General features: G+C 41.1%; 1 protein-coding gene across 17 annotated transcripts in view; it reads left to right on the plus strand.

Moving 5' to 3' along the window:
• The window catches only part of FOXP1 (forkhead box P1), a 794,287-nt gene that overhangs the window by 679,148 nt on the left and 98,869 nt on the right, over positions 1-16,270 (plus strand). For all 17 annotated transcript variants that reach the window (XM_073569710.1, XM_073569708.1, XM_073569704.1 and 14 more), the window contains one exon: positions 8,459-8,615. In XM_073569710.1, coding sequence (XP_073425811.1) covers positions 8,459-8,615 — 157 coding nt within the window. The remainder of the gene's footprint in view (positions 1-8,458; positions 8,616-16,270) is intronic.

A 16,270-nucleotide genomic window follows, 5' to 3' on the forward strand; every position in this document is an offset into this window, starting at 1 on the left:
GGTATCCGAGTATCTCGTGCGTGCTCAAATAATACATTCGAGTCCCCATGGCTGCATGATTCGCGGCCGCTCGACAGCTGCAACACATGCGAAGATTACCATATTACTCAAGCACGCTCAAGATACTCGGATAACACCCAAGTCTGCTCGGATAAGACAATATCCAAGCATGCTCGTTCATCACAAGTCACCACCTATTCTCCCTTTTCCCCCGAGACTGCTTCCAGGAGGAGTTGCATGGATTAGTTGATCACACATGCACCATTTTTCCCCATTATAAATCTATGGCGCCGTAGACAGTCGAGCGCAGCACCGTGCTTGGCTATCTTTGAATGACGCGTCAGATTGAATGCATGACACGCTGATCCTTTCCAATCCTCCTGGACGTGATCTTGGAGCCAATGGAGAATAAGTCCCTTGCTGTGGCAATTTTTGGAGCCCACACTGATCTAAGAATTAGCATCTATCCACTTATATAGACAGGAATGGCGTCCAGATAGTTGAAACATCTGTAAAAAAAAAAAAACAAAAAAAAAACAAACAAACAAAAAAAACCCCAAAACCTTTTAATTTTTCCCCAATGGTGCAGTTGATGTTAGATCCTACCTACAATCTACACCCAGCCCTATAAATGATATTTGCATCATTATAAACCCTTCTTTATGCAAACACTTGTGATGCCATCAGTGGCCATAAATGTCGAGATCTGAGATTTTCCAACTTTCCAGTCTAATTTTCCATCCCGTTGGAATACACAGTAAATCTTAGTTTCTATGTTCTGCTCTACAGAAGCTGGAGACTGCTCGATCTAGCGGAGAATTGTGATCTTCAGCTTGAAAAACAGATTACTGGTTTTGGTTCTTTCAATTTACATATGAATTTTGTCCTCTTAGACAATGGAAGTGTTTATAAAGTACGATACATATACATTCATAGATCCATACATCATCCTTATCGTATCAGTGACCCAAATCGTCTCCCGCGCTCTTTCCCCATTTGTCAAATGCGCCTCTTATTACATTTTACACACTTATTTCGAGTTGCCTCCTCGGAATTAACTTAGTCCTTTTCATGGTTGCGCGGTTTGTAAGCAGCCTGGTTTGGGACTATTTATTCATCTCCATTGAAATGTACAAGAGTTTCCCAATGATATCCAACCTTATATGATAGGATCAGACAAAAGAGTTATAGGGAGGGCGGACTTCTCGAGCCTCATGTCTGTGAAGTGTGTCAGATTTTTTAATGTCCAGGTTTAACTTAGAAATCCATGAATCCTATGAACAGTATCTACGGCTTTCTTTTCATACAGGTGGTCACGTATCGGTCAACATCTCTCTCCGAAAACCCTTGTTGAGCACCTACCGTGTGCAGAGCCCCATTGGGCCACAGTTAAGAAGAGTTCCAAAATATTGAGCATGTTAGAGTCCCCTAAAAATGTTGTAAGTCACTCCTTAATACAATGACCCCTTTGTCCGCAGTCTGTCTAAGCTATTGAAGTATTCAGTTGCTGCAAAACGTGCCACAGATTTGCAGATTTCACCCATGCTACATTAAAAGGGGTGAAAAATAAATCGTAAAATCCACTGGGGTGGTTGGATATGCACAGACAAAATCCACAGAGGATGATCCAAAGTAATTGCATCCCCTTTAGATTTATTACATTGCATCCCCTGTAGAGCTGGACGGCATAACAAATTAACAACATTCCCGTAGGCTTCGAGGTTAGAAAAGTTGTGGCCAGACAGAAAAGTTCTGCAGACTTCTTTAGCTGCAAGCCATACAAAAACCTAAAGACATTCTAGGACATTTCTGCCCCATTCAAGTGAATGGATCTTGTAGTGTAACATATTTTTTCCATTTTTCTCATCCCAAAAATGGATCCAAAAATTGAAATAACCAATGGATATGTCAGCATAGCCTTAAATTGGCTTTATAGAATCAGCGCCATTCCTGCCACTCTGCCTGGTGGCTACAACTTAGATCTATTCCCGTGTATAAGACTGTACGTTAATAATTTCTATTGTTCTGCACAAGATCCTAAAGATTATAATCTGGGTCAGCTCGCATCTAAAGCAACAGGTGAGATGAGTCCGTGATGTCATGTCTACAATTATTTGCCAGCTGGTGTTGGATGATATTTGTAGATGTGACATCACTGACACCGCTCACCTCTTAATGTAGACGTGAGAATAGCCAAATTGCCCCTTTTACATGATGGACACCAACGATGCCTGACAGGTGATATTGGCCCTAATGGGCTGTGTTCAGTTCCCATCATGGTGTCTAATGAGGTCTGTTGAAGTTCCTTCTTGAGTCTAATGGGATCTGTTGAGGGAGGTTCCTTCCTGGTGTCTAATAGGGCCTCAGTTTCCATCATGGTGTTTAATGGGGTCTGTTGAGGTTCTGTCAAGGTATATAATGGGGTCTGTTGAGGTTCTGTCCTAGTATCTAATGGGGTCTACTGAGTTTCTTTCATGGTGTCTAATGGGGCCTACAGAGTTTCCGTCATGGTGTCTAATGGGGTCTGTTGAGGTTCTGTCCTGGTGTTTAATGGGGTCTACAGAGTTTTCATCATTATGTCTAATGGAGTCTGTTGAGGTTCTGTCCTGGTGTCTAATGGGGTCTACAGAGTTCTGTCAAGGTGTCTAATGGAGTCTGGTGAGGTTCTATCCTGGTGTCTAATGGGGTCTACTGAGTTTCTGTCATGGTGTTTAATGGGGTATACAACAGAGTTTCTGTTATGGTGTCTAATGGAGTCTGTTGAACTTCTATCCTGGTGGCTAATGGGGTCTACGGAGTTTCTCTCATGGTGTCTAATGGGGTCTACAGAGTTTCCGTCATGGTGTCTAATGGGGTCTGTTGAGGTTCTGTCCTGGTGTTTAATGGGGTCTACAGAGTTTTCATCATTATGTCTAATGGAGTCTGTTGAGGTTCTGTCCTGGTGTCTAATGGGGTCTACAGAGTTCTGTCAAGGTGTCTAATGGAGTCTGGTGAGGTTCTGTCCTGGTGATCTACTGTGTTTCTGTCATGGTGTTTAATGGGGTCTACAACAGAGTTTCTGTTATGGTGTCTAATGGGTTCTGTTGAAGTTCTATTCTGGTGGCTAATGGGGTCTGAGTTTCTGTCATGGTATCTAATGGGGGTCTACAGAGTTTCCGTCATGGTGACTAATGGGCTGTGTTGAGGTTCTGTCCTGGTGTCTCAACGTTTTCTGGAGAAAAATTTGTTCAGCATGTTGTTCTACTCTATTTTGTCTAGCAATTTTGACCAGAGCTTTGGTCATTGAGGAGTCAACGCATTTGTGGACAGAGCCCAATCAAGTTGTAACTCCAGACTCAACCCGTATAGATGAGTTCCGCTGTTCTGGACACAAGCAGACATTATTTAGACACTCAGGACATTCAAAATATGGATGCCTCTTCATCCAAAAGTCTTCCAAAATCTACTTTTGAGTCACCTTCTAAACACTCCGGGCGTTGTCTTAACAGTTAATCTGCTTTCTCCCGGCAGATCTACGTGGAGTGTATAAGATCTCCACCTTGATATTATTCCCAGCAGATCGGGGATATTAGATAATTTCCTTCTATGTATTGTACAACTGCACAACGTTATCTCTCTATCTCCTGAAATAATTACGGAGGAAATCTACAGTATTATTATGTTGTGAGTTTTTTTCTTCTCTTATGGCTGGCACAATGGGAGAAAAAAAAAAAGAAAGCCCGACACTGGTGCAATGTGTTGATGTTTGAGACTACAAAAGTTTTTTTTTTGTCATCCTCCCATTGTTCGATAAATAACTTTAGAAAGATACTTATCAAGTAAAATACCTCGCCTGGGTGTCCGCGAAGAACAAAGGGAACAAAAAAAGAGGAGAAGGCGAGAATGGCAACTCTACGTAGCGGTAGTCATTGCATCTGTCTAGAGCCCGGAGTAGTGTACTCTCCTGCTCAAGTAAGATGTTGTTTGCTAAATTATGAATGTGTGTAATTAAAATCGAGTCGCTGTTTCTATGAAAGATTTACAATGTTATTTCATCGTTTGTCATGGCTAATTAACAATATTAGATGAAGTTTTTCTTCTTCAAAAGGTCTGATTTTTTTCTCATTTATTTATGTCAGAAGTGATAAACAGAGTACTTAAAAGCATCTCGGGCGGTGTGCTGAGAAAAGCAGCGTGTTCACTTAACACCTCCAAGGTTCACGGTTCGAATCCCAGCGGAGACAGGCGGCTACGTCTCTTGCGCTGAATATAATTAATGATTTCAAAGTAGCCAGTTATAGGATTTTTTTTTTTTGGATGTATTAGTTTTAGAAGGGTAAAAGGGGCGTTTGGTAAGAGCAAAGATAAGAGGCCAAAAAAAACTAAAAAAAAATTAACGTCCACCTTACCTGGATTATTAATATTCACCTTAAAGCTTTTTTCTCATTGCGTGCGGTAATAATTGATTCGTTGCGTCCTCCGATAGATTTCTCATTGTGCCGCAATATTAAAAGACCATTTTGCACTCAGGAAACTTTCTCCAACTTCCTGAAGTTGAGCTGACACGCGTCAAGGTTGGCATATTCTTTTTCTCCCGCAGGTCAGAGTTTTCCAACCTTGGTGTTTCTGAAAAGTCCAAGGGAAACTATCATCAGAAAATGTCCTATTTAAGTCAGATAAAAAAAAAATGTTGGTAATGTTTGTTTTTTTTCTTTAATACAATACGAAATGTAATAATCTTGCACTTTTCACACTGGCTGCTAGGTTTTGTATACAGTGGGGCAAAAAAGTATTTAGTCAGTCAGCAATAGTGCAAGTTCCACCACTTAAAAAGATGAGAGGCGTCTGTAATTTACATCATAGGTAGACCTCAACTATGGGAGACAAACTAAGAAAAAAAAATCCAGAAAATCACATTGTCTGTTTTTTTTTTTTTTCATTTAATGTGCATATTATGGTGGAAAATAAGTATTTGGTCAGAAACAAGCAATCAAGATTTCTGGCTCTCACAGACCTGTAACTTCTTCTTAAAGAGTCTCCTCTTTCCTCCACTCATTACCTGTAGTAATGGCACCTGTTTAAACTTATCAGTATAAAAAGACACCTGTGCACACCCTCAAACAGTCTGACTCCAAACTCCACTATGGTGAAGACCAAAGAGCTGTCAAAGGACACCAGAAACAAAATTGTAGCCCTGCACCAGGCTGGGAAGACTGAATCTGCAATAGCCAACCAGCTTGGAGTGAAGAAATCAACTGTGGGAGCAATAATTAGAAAATGGAAGACATACAAGACCACTGATAATCTCCCTCGATCTGGTGCTCCATGCAAAATCCCACCCCGTGGGGTCAGAATGATCACAAGAACGGTGAGCAAAAATCCCAGAACCACGCGGGGGGACCTAGTGAATGAACTGCAGAGAGCTGGGACCAATGTAACAAGGCCTACCATAAGTAACACACTATGCCACCATGGACTCAGATCCTGCAGTGCCAGACGTGTCCCACTGCTTAAGCCTGTACATGTCCAGGCCCGTCTGAAGTTTGCTAGAGAGCATTTGGATGATCCAGAGGAGTTTTGGGAGAATGTCCTATGGTCTGATGAAACCAAACTGGAACTGTTTGGTAGAAACACAACTTGTCGTGTTTGGAGGAAAAAGAATACTGAGTTGCATCCATCAAACACCATACCTACTGTAAAGCATGGTGGTGGAAACATCATGCTTTGGGGCTGTTTCTCTGCAAAGGGGCCAGGACGACTGATCCGGGTACATGAAAGAATGAATGGGGCCATGTATCTTGAGATTTTGAGTGCAAACCTCCTTCCATGAGCAAGGGCATTGATGATGAAACGTGGCTGGGTCTTTCAACATGACAATGATCCAAAGCACACCGCCAGGGCAACGAAGGAGTGGCTTCGTAAGAAGCATTTCAAGGTCCTGGAGTGGCCTAGCCATTCTCCAGATCTCAACCCTATAGAAAACCTTTGGAGGGAGTTGAAAGTCCGTGTTGCCAAGCGAAAAGCCAAAAACATCACTGCTCTAGAGGAGATCTGCATGGAGGAATGGGCCAACATACCAACAACAGTGTGTGGCAACCTTGTGAAGACTTACAGAAAACGTTTGACCTCTGTCATTGCCAACAAAGGATATATCACAAAGTATTGAGATGAAATTTTGTTTCTGACCAAATACTTATTTTCCACCATAATATGCAAATAAAATGAAAAAAAAACAGACAATGTGATTTTCTGGATTTTTTTTTCTCAGTTTGTCTCCCATAGTTGAGGTCTACCTATGATGTAAATTACAGACGCCTCTCATCTTTTTAAGTGGTGGAACTTGCACTATTGCTGACTGACTAAATACTTTTTTGCCCCACTGTAGTCTCTAATTTCCTGATATTTCAGGAAGAGTTTTCAGCGGGCTCTTTATGACCAGAGGCAGGACACCGGATCCACCAATTACAATAGGCGATGCCACATTTCCCCCTGCTCCCTCTTTCTTCACAACTATTTTTCGTATAACCTCATTATATGCTGAAAATTTCACACTAGCAGCTAAAACTTTTATAGTCTCTAACTTCCTGATCTTTCAGGAAGAGTTTTCAGGGGGCTTCTTATCGGCAGAGACAAGACACAAGATCCACCAATCACAATTGGCAATGCCACGTTTCTCTCCCTGCTCCCTCTTTCTTCACAAAGACCTTCGCTCAACCTCATTAGATGTTGCAATTTTTACATTGGATGCTAAAACTTTTATAGTGTCTAATTCCTGATCTTTCAGGAAGAGTTTTCAGCAGGCTCCTTATCAGCACAACGGAGGAACACAGAATCCACCAATCAAAACAGGTGATGATGCCACGTCTCCACCTGCTTTGCATTGACCTTTGAACATGCTCTAGATGGTTCAATACAAAAGTCCGCCCCTTGTGGCTAATGTTCATGTGTTATTTCCTACGGTATCTGATGGCGTACAGACCATCCGGTCTTCAGCTGTCTTTCTTAACTCCCCCATATACCGTAACATTCAGCCCGGCCAAGTGTTCATGTGTTTTCAAAGGGAGAGCAGAGAAGACAGCTGACAGAAGTCACTGGCAGTGGCTAATCTCCCAAAGAACAAACGAGTCTGGTGTTAAAATTCAAAGTGCCCCATCTTTATTTAACCCCAACATCATCTGCCTGGTGAGAGCTGGGTGGCCTCCATACACATTAGATTATGGGCTGATGCCTCCAATATCAGTAGGTCCAATGTGTAAGGGGACCTTTTAGTTAGGTACTCTTTGGAAGATGGCGACACTTGGGATGGGATGATGGTTGTAAGGATTCAAGGTTTTCCTTGCTAAAAAAAAGTATATCAGAAAGCTCAGCTTTAAAAACAATGTTCCCATCTGGGATAGGGATAAATGTCCAATAGATGCAGGTCCAACCACATGGACAATAGACCTACTAGTTGCATCATGAGTGTAAACCTGGTCCATCCAATCTGATCGACCAATAGTTCTCTTCGAACGTTTGAAGACTCTTGGAACAGTTGGCCATGTTTCCCAGAAAACCAAAAACCAACTGCTGATCAGTGCTCCCCTAATGTTTCTTACCTTTTTTTTTTTTTTTTTTTTTACTCCAACGTGCTTAATCATCAGGAGGCCTCCTATCGATATCGGCACATGATATCGAGGAAGTTAAGGATCTGGCATGTCCAGTTTTGGACTGCCAACCCTTTGTTCTCAGTAGGATAAGCCAGCCCTAGAGGAGTCTTCAGCGGCTCTCTTGTAGAGAACACAGAAGCGGTTGGCGTAGCAAGTACTCTAGTGTATGGAGAAGTTGGGAAAGATGGCTGTCTATTGTGTATGAAGCCCCTTAGCCCAGGCAACCAAATGCGCATTCAGAGGAAGCAAATATGGTGTACCCTGCTTGGATGGGGATGTGTTTATACAAATTAGAAATCAAAAGTGAGCATTTCGTAATGCAATCTCCAATCTCTCTTGTCAGACATGGTGTATGTGTGTGCTCAGTAATCAGTAGACGACCGGTCACTCACATAATTGTTGTCATTGTTAGGACTAATGTGTGCATTCACCAATCCTAGGCCTTAAAAAGTAAAGTGTTAATAAATTGTCTACAATTGTATAGATAGGCATAAATGTATCAGGATGTTTTTTTTTTCCCTCCGATTGCAGAACATATACTGTATGTGCAATAGCTTTTCCGAACCACAATTCCCATAGTCCTGTCTTCTCCGTCATCTCTCTTGTTGGGAGCTTCAATTCAATGAGAGCTGGGTTGCCAAAGGTCTACCCCTCTCCATTGCATGAAACTGCAGAATAATCTAGATTAGACGCGTCTACACTCTATAGAAGCGTAACCTAGATAAACAGAGGCACTTTGAATTGAAAGTCCCCCATTGATCTCGGGATCTCTACAGCAGCGCGCAGAACGCAGACCTCTTACATGTTTAATTTTCTGCTTCCTTTTATAACAGCAACAGCAGCAAGTGGCGACGCAGCAGTTGGCCTTTCAACAACAGCTTCTACAAATGCAACAGCTGCAGCAGCAGCACCTCTTGACTCTGCAGCGTCAAGGTCTCCTTTCAATCCAACCCGGACAGCCCGCCCTTCCACTGCAACCTCTCACGCAAGGTTGGTACAACTAAAAAGCTTTTTTTTTTTTTTTCATCTTAATTCTGTTTCTTGACAGTCTGTCTCAACCAATTTAATAGTCTTCTACCCAGTGATGGTGGTGTAGAAGAGCACCTGTATGGTTCCTTACCCCAACTTGTAGTGAAGTCTATACTCCGCAATCGGCTGCTGGTCACCCGGTCAGAAATTGGTGATGGATCTTTTTTTATTATAGAATTTTTAAGGCTTGGATGAATGTTGGCCAAGAAGACCGGCCACTGGTATTAAAGATTGAGCATGTCGAATTTCAATAGGGTCAGTCTTTTTGTTCATACCTTGGGATATGTCACCCCCATAGCATATGAACTCCCCGCCGAGGGAGAATGCATGTGTATGGGAAAGGCGGCAGGTGGAATAGCTGTTGGTCGAGTTGACTCTTGGGTGACCGTTAGCTGAAGCCAACATTGCAAAACATCTGATCAGAAAGATCTGCGTATCTATATCTAATGTTGGCGGCCAGACACCAAACGCAACCTGTTGCCAAACCAGTTATTCCTCCTGGCTCCACCATAAACAGGCACGCTTGCCTCCACTGAATGGGCATGGTTTTTTTTTTAGTGGGAATAGGGGCTTATCTCACAGGTACTGATTTGAAGAAATCAAACAAGTCTGATACTTTTTTACCCCGAAATATGCTTTGAAGGCAGGAAAACTGATCCTGACCAGGTTCACTTGACATTTATCTAATCTATATGGTGAGTGTTTCATAAATCTAAAACACCCGATGGAACAAGTTTCCATTGGTTGGAGCCAACCTTTTTGATCACTATAATGCTTGTTGACTGCATTTTGGATACCATTTCTGCAAAATCAGAATTCTCTTGATGGGTATCTTTCAATGTTTTTTCCTAGTAGGCAAGCGCCCATGGCTTTACCTATATTTCTGTGTCTTACTATTTATAGTTGATGGGATGCTACAGAGTATTTAAAGTGGTGATTAAAGGGTTATTTCAGTACGAAGGTATTATCCCCTATCCACTGGATAGATGGCGATTGTTTGGTTGGGGTGGATACCTCTAATGATCGCCAGAACTGCACTCGCTTTCCCTTATCTTCAGAACTGTAGGTGGGCAATGGAAAGTCAGGGCGAAAACAAGGGATGCAAGAAGGGTCCCATTGGAAAGACATGCACCAATCTAGTGGATTGGTGATACCTCATATGGATTAAATACCCCTTAAAAAGCTATTGGTTGTTGGCAAGTGTAGCTGGTGCAACAGTTCATCCGTAGCAATCGCTAGGATTGGGGCGCTCACTTTGATTATTGCCATAGAGCAGGGTTCCCCAACTCCAGTCCTCAAGGCCCACCAACAGGTCATGTTTTCAGGATTTCCCTCGTATTGTACAGGTGATGCAATTCTCACCGGCAATACTAAGGAAATCCTGAACACATGACCTGTTAGTGGGCCTTGAGGACTGGAATTGGGGAACCCTGCCATAGAGCCTCTGAGTGAAACCCACGCTCTTCTATGCCTTTTGAACCCCAAATGAATAGGATTTGTTTTACGAACGCTCAGGAAATCCACACAGCACAACCTTATATGGTGTACTCAGGACTTCCGCGTTATTGCCATAGAGCCCTTTTCATACACCTCCTAATTTTTTCCCTTTGTTCCCAATGAGAAACCTTCCCTCTCCGGGATTCTCTATGGTTTACCATGTGGCGGAGATTAGGATAATTTTTCACTGCAGTATTTTAAGTAATGGTACTCTATAAAAATTACACTTTGCCTATCCTTTGAAAATTGAAGACACGTGGCTCTTTTCTGTCGATCCGCAGAGAACTACTGACCCATGGTCTATACAGGGATGGTGGTCTGCATTAGCTGGGAGCTCTAAGCACAAATTGGCTGGCAACTGTGACAGATTTGCTCATTTCTATCTGTAAAGTAATAGAGGACATATGTTTAAATTTTAAAGAGCTTTTTTACATCATTCATAAATTTTGGCTTCCCAGAGAAGACTTGGATGAGGTTGTGAGCATCAGGAAAATGAGTACTCTGATAAAGAAGCTCTGAAAAGACTGAAATTTGTACAGAAACTGATATAGAAGGAGAAGTCTTTGGGGTCTTCTAGCATTGACAACTCCTCCTTTAAAGGGATTGTCCACTACTGGACAACTCTATTTGAATATCTCAAAGTGCATCATAAAATTGAACAAAAAAGCATACTTATTTTCTGAACCGCCATCGCTTTTCTGCCCTGAGCCTTTTGTCCCACGGCAATTTTGTGATATAATTTGACATGAGATCTACAAATCATTAGTGGCTTCTGATAGGCTGCTGCACTCATGTGACATAAACAATGCCATGTGGCCACCGGGGGGACACAGGACTCAGATTTTTGGATTTTTATGATGCACATTGGGAACATTACAAAGGGGTTATCTAGTGAACTGCCCATTTCAGTTTTGGGAATTTTGATGACAGATTAGCAGTGGTGATAAAGGGGTTGTATAAGATTGGAAAACATGGCTGTTTTTCCATAAAAATGGCGCCTCACCTGTGCAGAAGTTGTATGGTGTATTACAGCTCAGCTCCATCTTTTTCAATGATGCAGGCGCAATACCCGAAACAAGCAGGTGTGGCGCTGTTTCTGGGGAAAAATATGCAAAAATATTGCCTTCATGACTATTCTAGACTCTAATGTTGTATCAGCAAATTCTCATGTACATTAGCAGCAATAGACAGACTCTGACCCTGTCTTTTGCATTGAAGCATCTAATGAGCGTGTGCAGACCTCTTTGTTAAAGGAGCAAGGTCTGCGGTGACAATTTTATTGTGATTGATGGATCCTTTGTTTTCAACTGTGTATAGAGATGTTACCGGTCATTGTAATTCTGCCTCTGAAACTTTTCTTGAAAAGGACAGGAAGTAGAAGTTTAAAATTGCAAGAGTGCTATTTTTTTTTTAATATTGATCACAATATGAAGAAATAACATTGCCGAAAATAAAATAAAAAAATTAACACAAAAAACAGATTTAAACAATAGGTCGCATTCTAATGATAGCTTCCCTTTAAGGAGGGCATGTCACTTGCTCAAAAATTTTGAGTTAAATACCTTGTAAAACTCCTTGAGTTCCTCTGATTCTGTCGCTCTTTTTCATTTTTTGATGTGCCACTCCATTGCAGAAATATTTACGTTTGTTTCTGACTGGTGTGAGATATGTGAAATCTCTGCTTTGACGTTCAACTGGGTGTTTCTTCAGAGTCTTCTCCGGGGGCGTGCACCTTCACCCGTCCCTTCCAAAACTTGACAATCACAGCTCAGCAGCTGATCTAAATCAACTGTGATTGGCAGCGTCTGCGAGGGAGGGCTGGAAGTGCTCACCTACACAAGACGATGGAGAAACGCCCAGATTGACAGCATAGCAGAGATTTCACATACTGTGCTACAAAAGCACAAAATTTGAATATCTCTGCAATGGAGCGACGCAGCGCAAAACGGAAAACATCGGCAGAATCAGGAACTCGGGGATTTTTACTAAGTATTAAACTCAAAGATAATTTGTCACTTGGTAAAAAAAAATTAAGTACATTTATTTGTAATGTCTGAATCGCCTATTAGATTATGCAAAAAGCAGAAAACTCTTTAAGTGCTGCGGGTTTTTGGTTTCAGGCTGACAAGTCCCTTACATTTTGAGTTTGTTGCACTGATGTCAATGACCATATTTATTATAATGGAGAGAATTTGTCCTAACGGTGTCTTACAAATTACAGCTGTTTGCCAATAAGCCAATAAGAGATGTGTCACCGTGCGGGATAATGTGGCTGTAAAATACCGCTATTGATTTCTCTTATACAGTAATGCATCTATTGATGAATGAGTATGCCGGAGCGATTGTTCTACAAGGCACGGGACTTCACTATGCATAAGTGTGTAATATTTGTAGACCACCTAGCTTTCAAGCGTGCCTTTACAAATCTATTTTTCACAGTTGATGATAAAGATCTCCACTACACATACAAAGTCAACATACATATTAGGCTACTCTCCCGCTGCGTTGAGTTAAAGACGACTCTTCATGTCAAAGTACCCTTAGGCTCCAATTCACCGGGCCATGAACCATGTTATGGCCATTTTTGGGTACTGAAGCTCAGCACCCATTCACTTCAATAAGAACTGATCTGCATAACCTGAGAATGGACTCTGCGCAGAGGCTATGACGTTCCTGTTCTGTACACTTTTTTTCTTTCAGCTTTTATGAGACCTTTTAACAGCTGATCGGTAGGTGGTTTGGCTTTCGGACCTCACTGATCTGATGTCGAACCTATTCTAAGAATAGGCTATTAATATCAATGTCCCTTTAAAATGGATGTCCACAGGGTAACATAATTTTGTTTAGCAAAACCAAATACAAAGTCAAAACTTTTTTTCCCACAATAGTTTCATAATATATATTTTTTTTTAGAGGCTCTATTTTTCATATACAGAACTCCAATGACCCTACATAGACATAAAGGTAAATTATAACATTCTGGCTACCAAAAAAAAAAAGATATCTGCAGCCCCCACTAGGGGGAGCTCAGGATCGTACCGCATACATTGTTACTATGAAGTTGAATGTATTATCTGTATGCAGTAAGCTCTTAAGCTCCCCCTAGTGGTGACTGCAAGTAGAGTAAATGTAATCCCTTAACTCTGTCTAAATACAAAGGATTTTGAGTTCTATACCGGAAAAATGGAGCTTCATCTGCCCCAGAGATATTTTATAAACTAATCAGCATGGAAATTATGATTGAATAGGTTGACTGTCACTTAAAGGGGGATTATATAAGATTAAAAAACATGACTATTTTTTTTTTTACAGAAATAGTGTCACTGTATCTTTATAGCTTAGTCTCTTTTAAAGGAGTGTGAGTATACCCATCTCATAAAGTGTTGGCATATTGCTGGAGCTTGATGTTCCCTTAGAATTGGACCTTTGAGACCCTCAGGGATCCTGGGAACCAAGAGGTCACATTGTTGAATCTTGTTCGTTCTCAGGATCATGGAGGTCTCAGAGGTCAGGTCCGCACCATCATAAAGTCATCCTAGCAATATGACATCACTTTGAGCTAGGAATAGCATCTAAGTGGTTATTAAGGAGGTGATCCCTCTGTTATTCCCATTGGTTCCCTGCAGCGCAGTCGCAGGAACCTATTGGGTTGATTAATGGCAGACTGAAGCCCAATTCAAACCTTTGCTATGGGGCCTCCAGATTTCTACGTACGCCCTGTTGACTTATCTCGATGTCTGAGAACATTTCTACCCAGATATGTGAATGATATGAGCAGCTGGACCTTTATGAGGTTTATTGCCCCTTTTAAAAGACACGTGGGGCAGGTTTATAAGAAAATCTTTGAATTTGATTGCCGGTTCCGTTCTCAAATTAGGGTCAGCGATCTCGTCTACACGGATATACTCTTAGGCCGGGGAGAGTAATTTGAAACTGATGTCATTACGAGCGTTAAATCAACTTTCTGCTTGTTTGAACATGGTCACCTGGGTCCGGAAACACAAGGACGAAGCGAGGTTGACTTTGTTTGTCTTAGCGCCGCTGATACTTAGGTTTTACGAAATTGAGTTCTGCGAGGAGCAATCCGTCACCTGTCCCCGCAACATACATTTTTTACACCGAAGACTGCATTTTCCTTCATAATGAAGAGAACTGAACTGTCCTGAAAATACATCGCGGCGGGAACAAAAAAAAAAAAAGAAGAAACCTGTGACTAATATTTAATAAAATGTCAAAAAAAAAGAATTCTTTTGCTACGACTCTTGTATCAGCAGCCGAGAAAGTAGAGTATACTTTCTCCTGCTAAATTCTCCTTGGTGATTAACCGTTTTTTTTCACAGATCCATCAACCTTCCTTCTCTTGTCACTTTCCCGTTGCCTCCGCCATTTTATTATTTAGTGATCGGTATCAGTATTGACAAGCGCAGTGTATACACGTCTCCTTCCATTCCACGTCTCCTCTTACATCTCACGTCGAGATCCTTCTCTAGTCCGTCCCGGTCGGTAGCGATTTTCGCATCCAGTTGCGTTAGGCTTTGTTATTTTTTTTTTTTGTTATTTTTTTTTTTTAAATGTATTTATTTATTTGTTTATTTAAGTTTAATTCTTTTGAAAATTCCGAGCTCGGAATCTTGGACAATTCCTCCTCTGACATCGTCTCTCACAGGATGGGGAGGGTGGAATAAGACTATCATCCTGCGAGTGGCTGAATTTTACAGCCTGCACATTAATTTGTGAATTAATTAATTAGCCGGTGAATTTTAGGGGGCTTTGTGCCTTTGCAACACTTGAGAGGCATTACTACTGGCATGGAAAAGGGAATATTACAATTTCATATTGCAAAGGAGTGCTTGGCTAATTAATAGATGCATTTCCTTTAAATACCAGGGCAAAAAAAAATAAAAAAATGAAAAAAGGCTCTCCTTCGCTTGACGCGCTTTAATGCAAACACGCCGAGAGAGGCCGACATATTAGCATCAGAGGACAATTGGATGCGCCATTGTTTTAATGCAGAATCAGGGGAGTAAGGGTCAGCTCTGTTCTGAAGTAATTGTTAGTGTGTAGACAGTGCTGTCAAGTACGACTGCTAAAAATATATCCTACACTGTCACTTTGCAAGGTGCGGGAAAATAATAGCCTACACTCCGCAAAAACGGAACACGGGGTTGAGCCGTAACCTTTTTTTTTTTTTTTTTCTTCTTCTTTCCTCTCTTTGTTTAATTTGTCTCCTGGGTTTAATTTTAAAGGACATGTGATAATTGAATATGTCTAATAGCTAAATACTCATTTGGTACCAAATCTATCAAAATATAATTGGCATTTTTCAAATGTGCGATGAGTCAGTAGAAGGAGGGAGAGGGGGAGACCGAAACCGGCTCCGGAGCCAAATGATAAATTTCGAAACTATTATATCACCAAATATATTAATAGGTGTCTATTCTCGGCTGTTATTAATGGCAAAGAATGTACAAACATTGTTACATTTTTGAATTTTGTTGCATTTTGATAAAGGGCCTTTTTTGGGGGGTTTTGTTTTCTTTTTTGGGAAGGACCTACTGTTTTGGTTAATGCAGCTTTTCTCCCAAAGGCGGGGAAGGTTATTGGTCTGTCGTGCAATAATTTACTCCTCTTTGATATGCAAAATATCCACGGTGAATAAAAAAAAAAAAATTCTATCAGCCTCATTTCACACTTCTTAGCCACTTACATTCTCTAGAGTCTATTGCCTCATTAGACCACTGCTCTTCGAAGCCGGTATAATTAAAATCTTTAACAGTTTAGAGAAGTAAAGATGTTTGGCTGATCACGTCGAGATGATTATCTGTCCATTGTATTCGCAATGAAAAAAAAAAAATTAAATTTAAAACCCCGGCATTATTTTTTTTTATGATGTGTTCCGAATCAATAAAACCTCAGCTGCCTCTTTTATTTTTAATGTGGCATCTTGAAAGGGCCGTGATTTAAATTCTTGCAACGTATAGTTAGCATTTGCTAATAAAAAACTAAGCATCGTCTGCACAACTAAAGGTATACGGAGTAAGGGGAAGACAATTAGGAATACTGGGGCGTAGAATTATTTGTTTTTTTTGTTTGCTTTGTTTTTAGCATTGGGTCCCAAT

This window comes from Dendrobates tinctorius, unplaced genomic scaffold (genome assembly GCF_039654945.1).
Source record: "Dendrobates tinctorius isolate UK_male_01 unplaced genomic scaffold, ASM3965494v1 ptg000027l, whole genome shotgun sequence".
Classification (NCBI taxonomy): domain Eukaryota; kingdom Metazoa; phylum Chordata; class Amphibia; order Anura; family Dendrobatidae; genus Dendrobates; species Dendrobates tinctorius.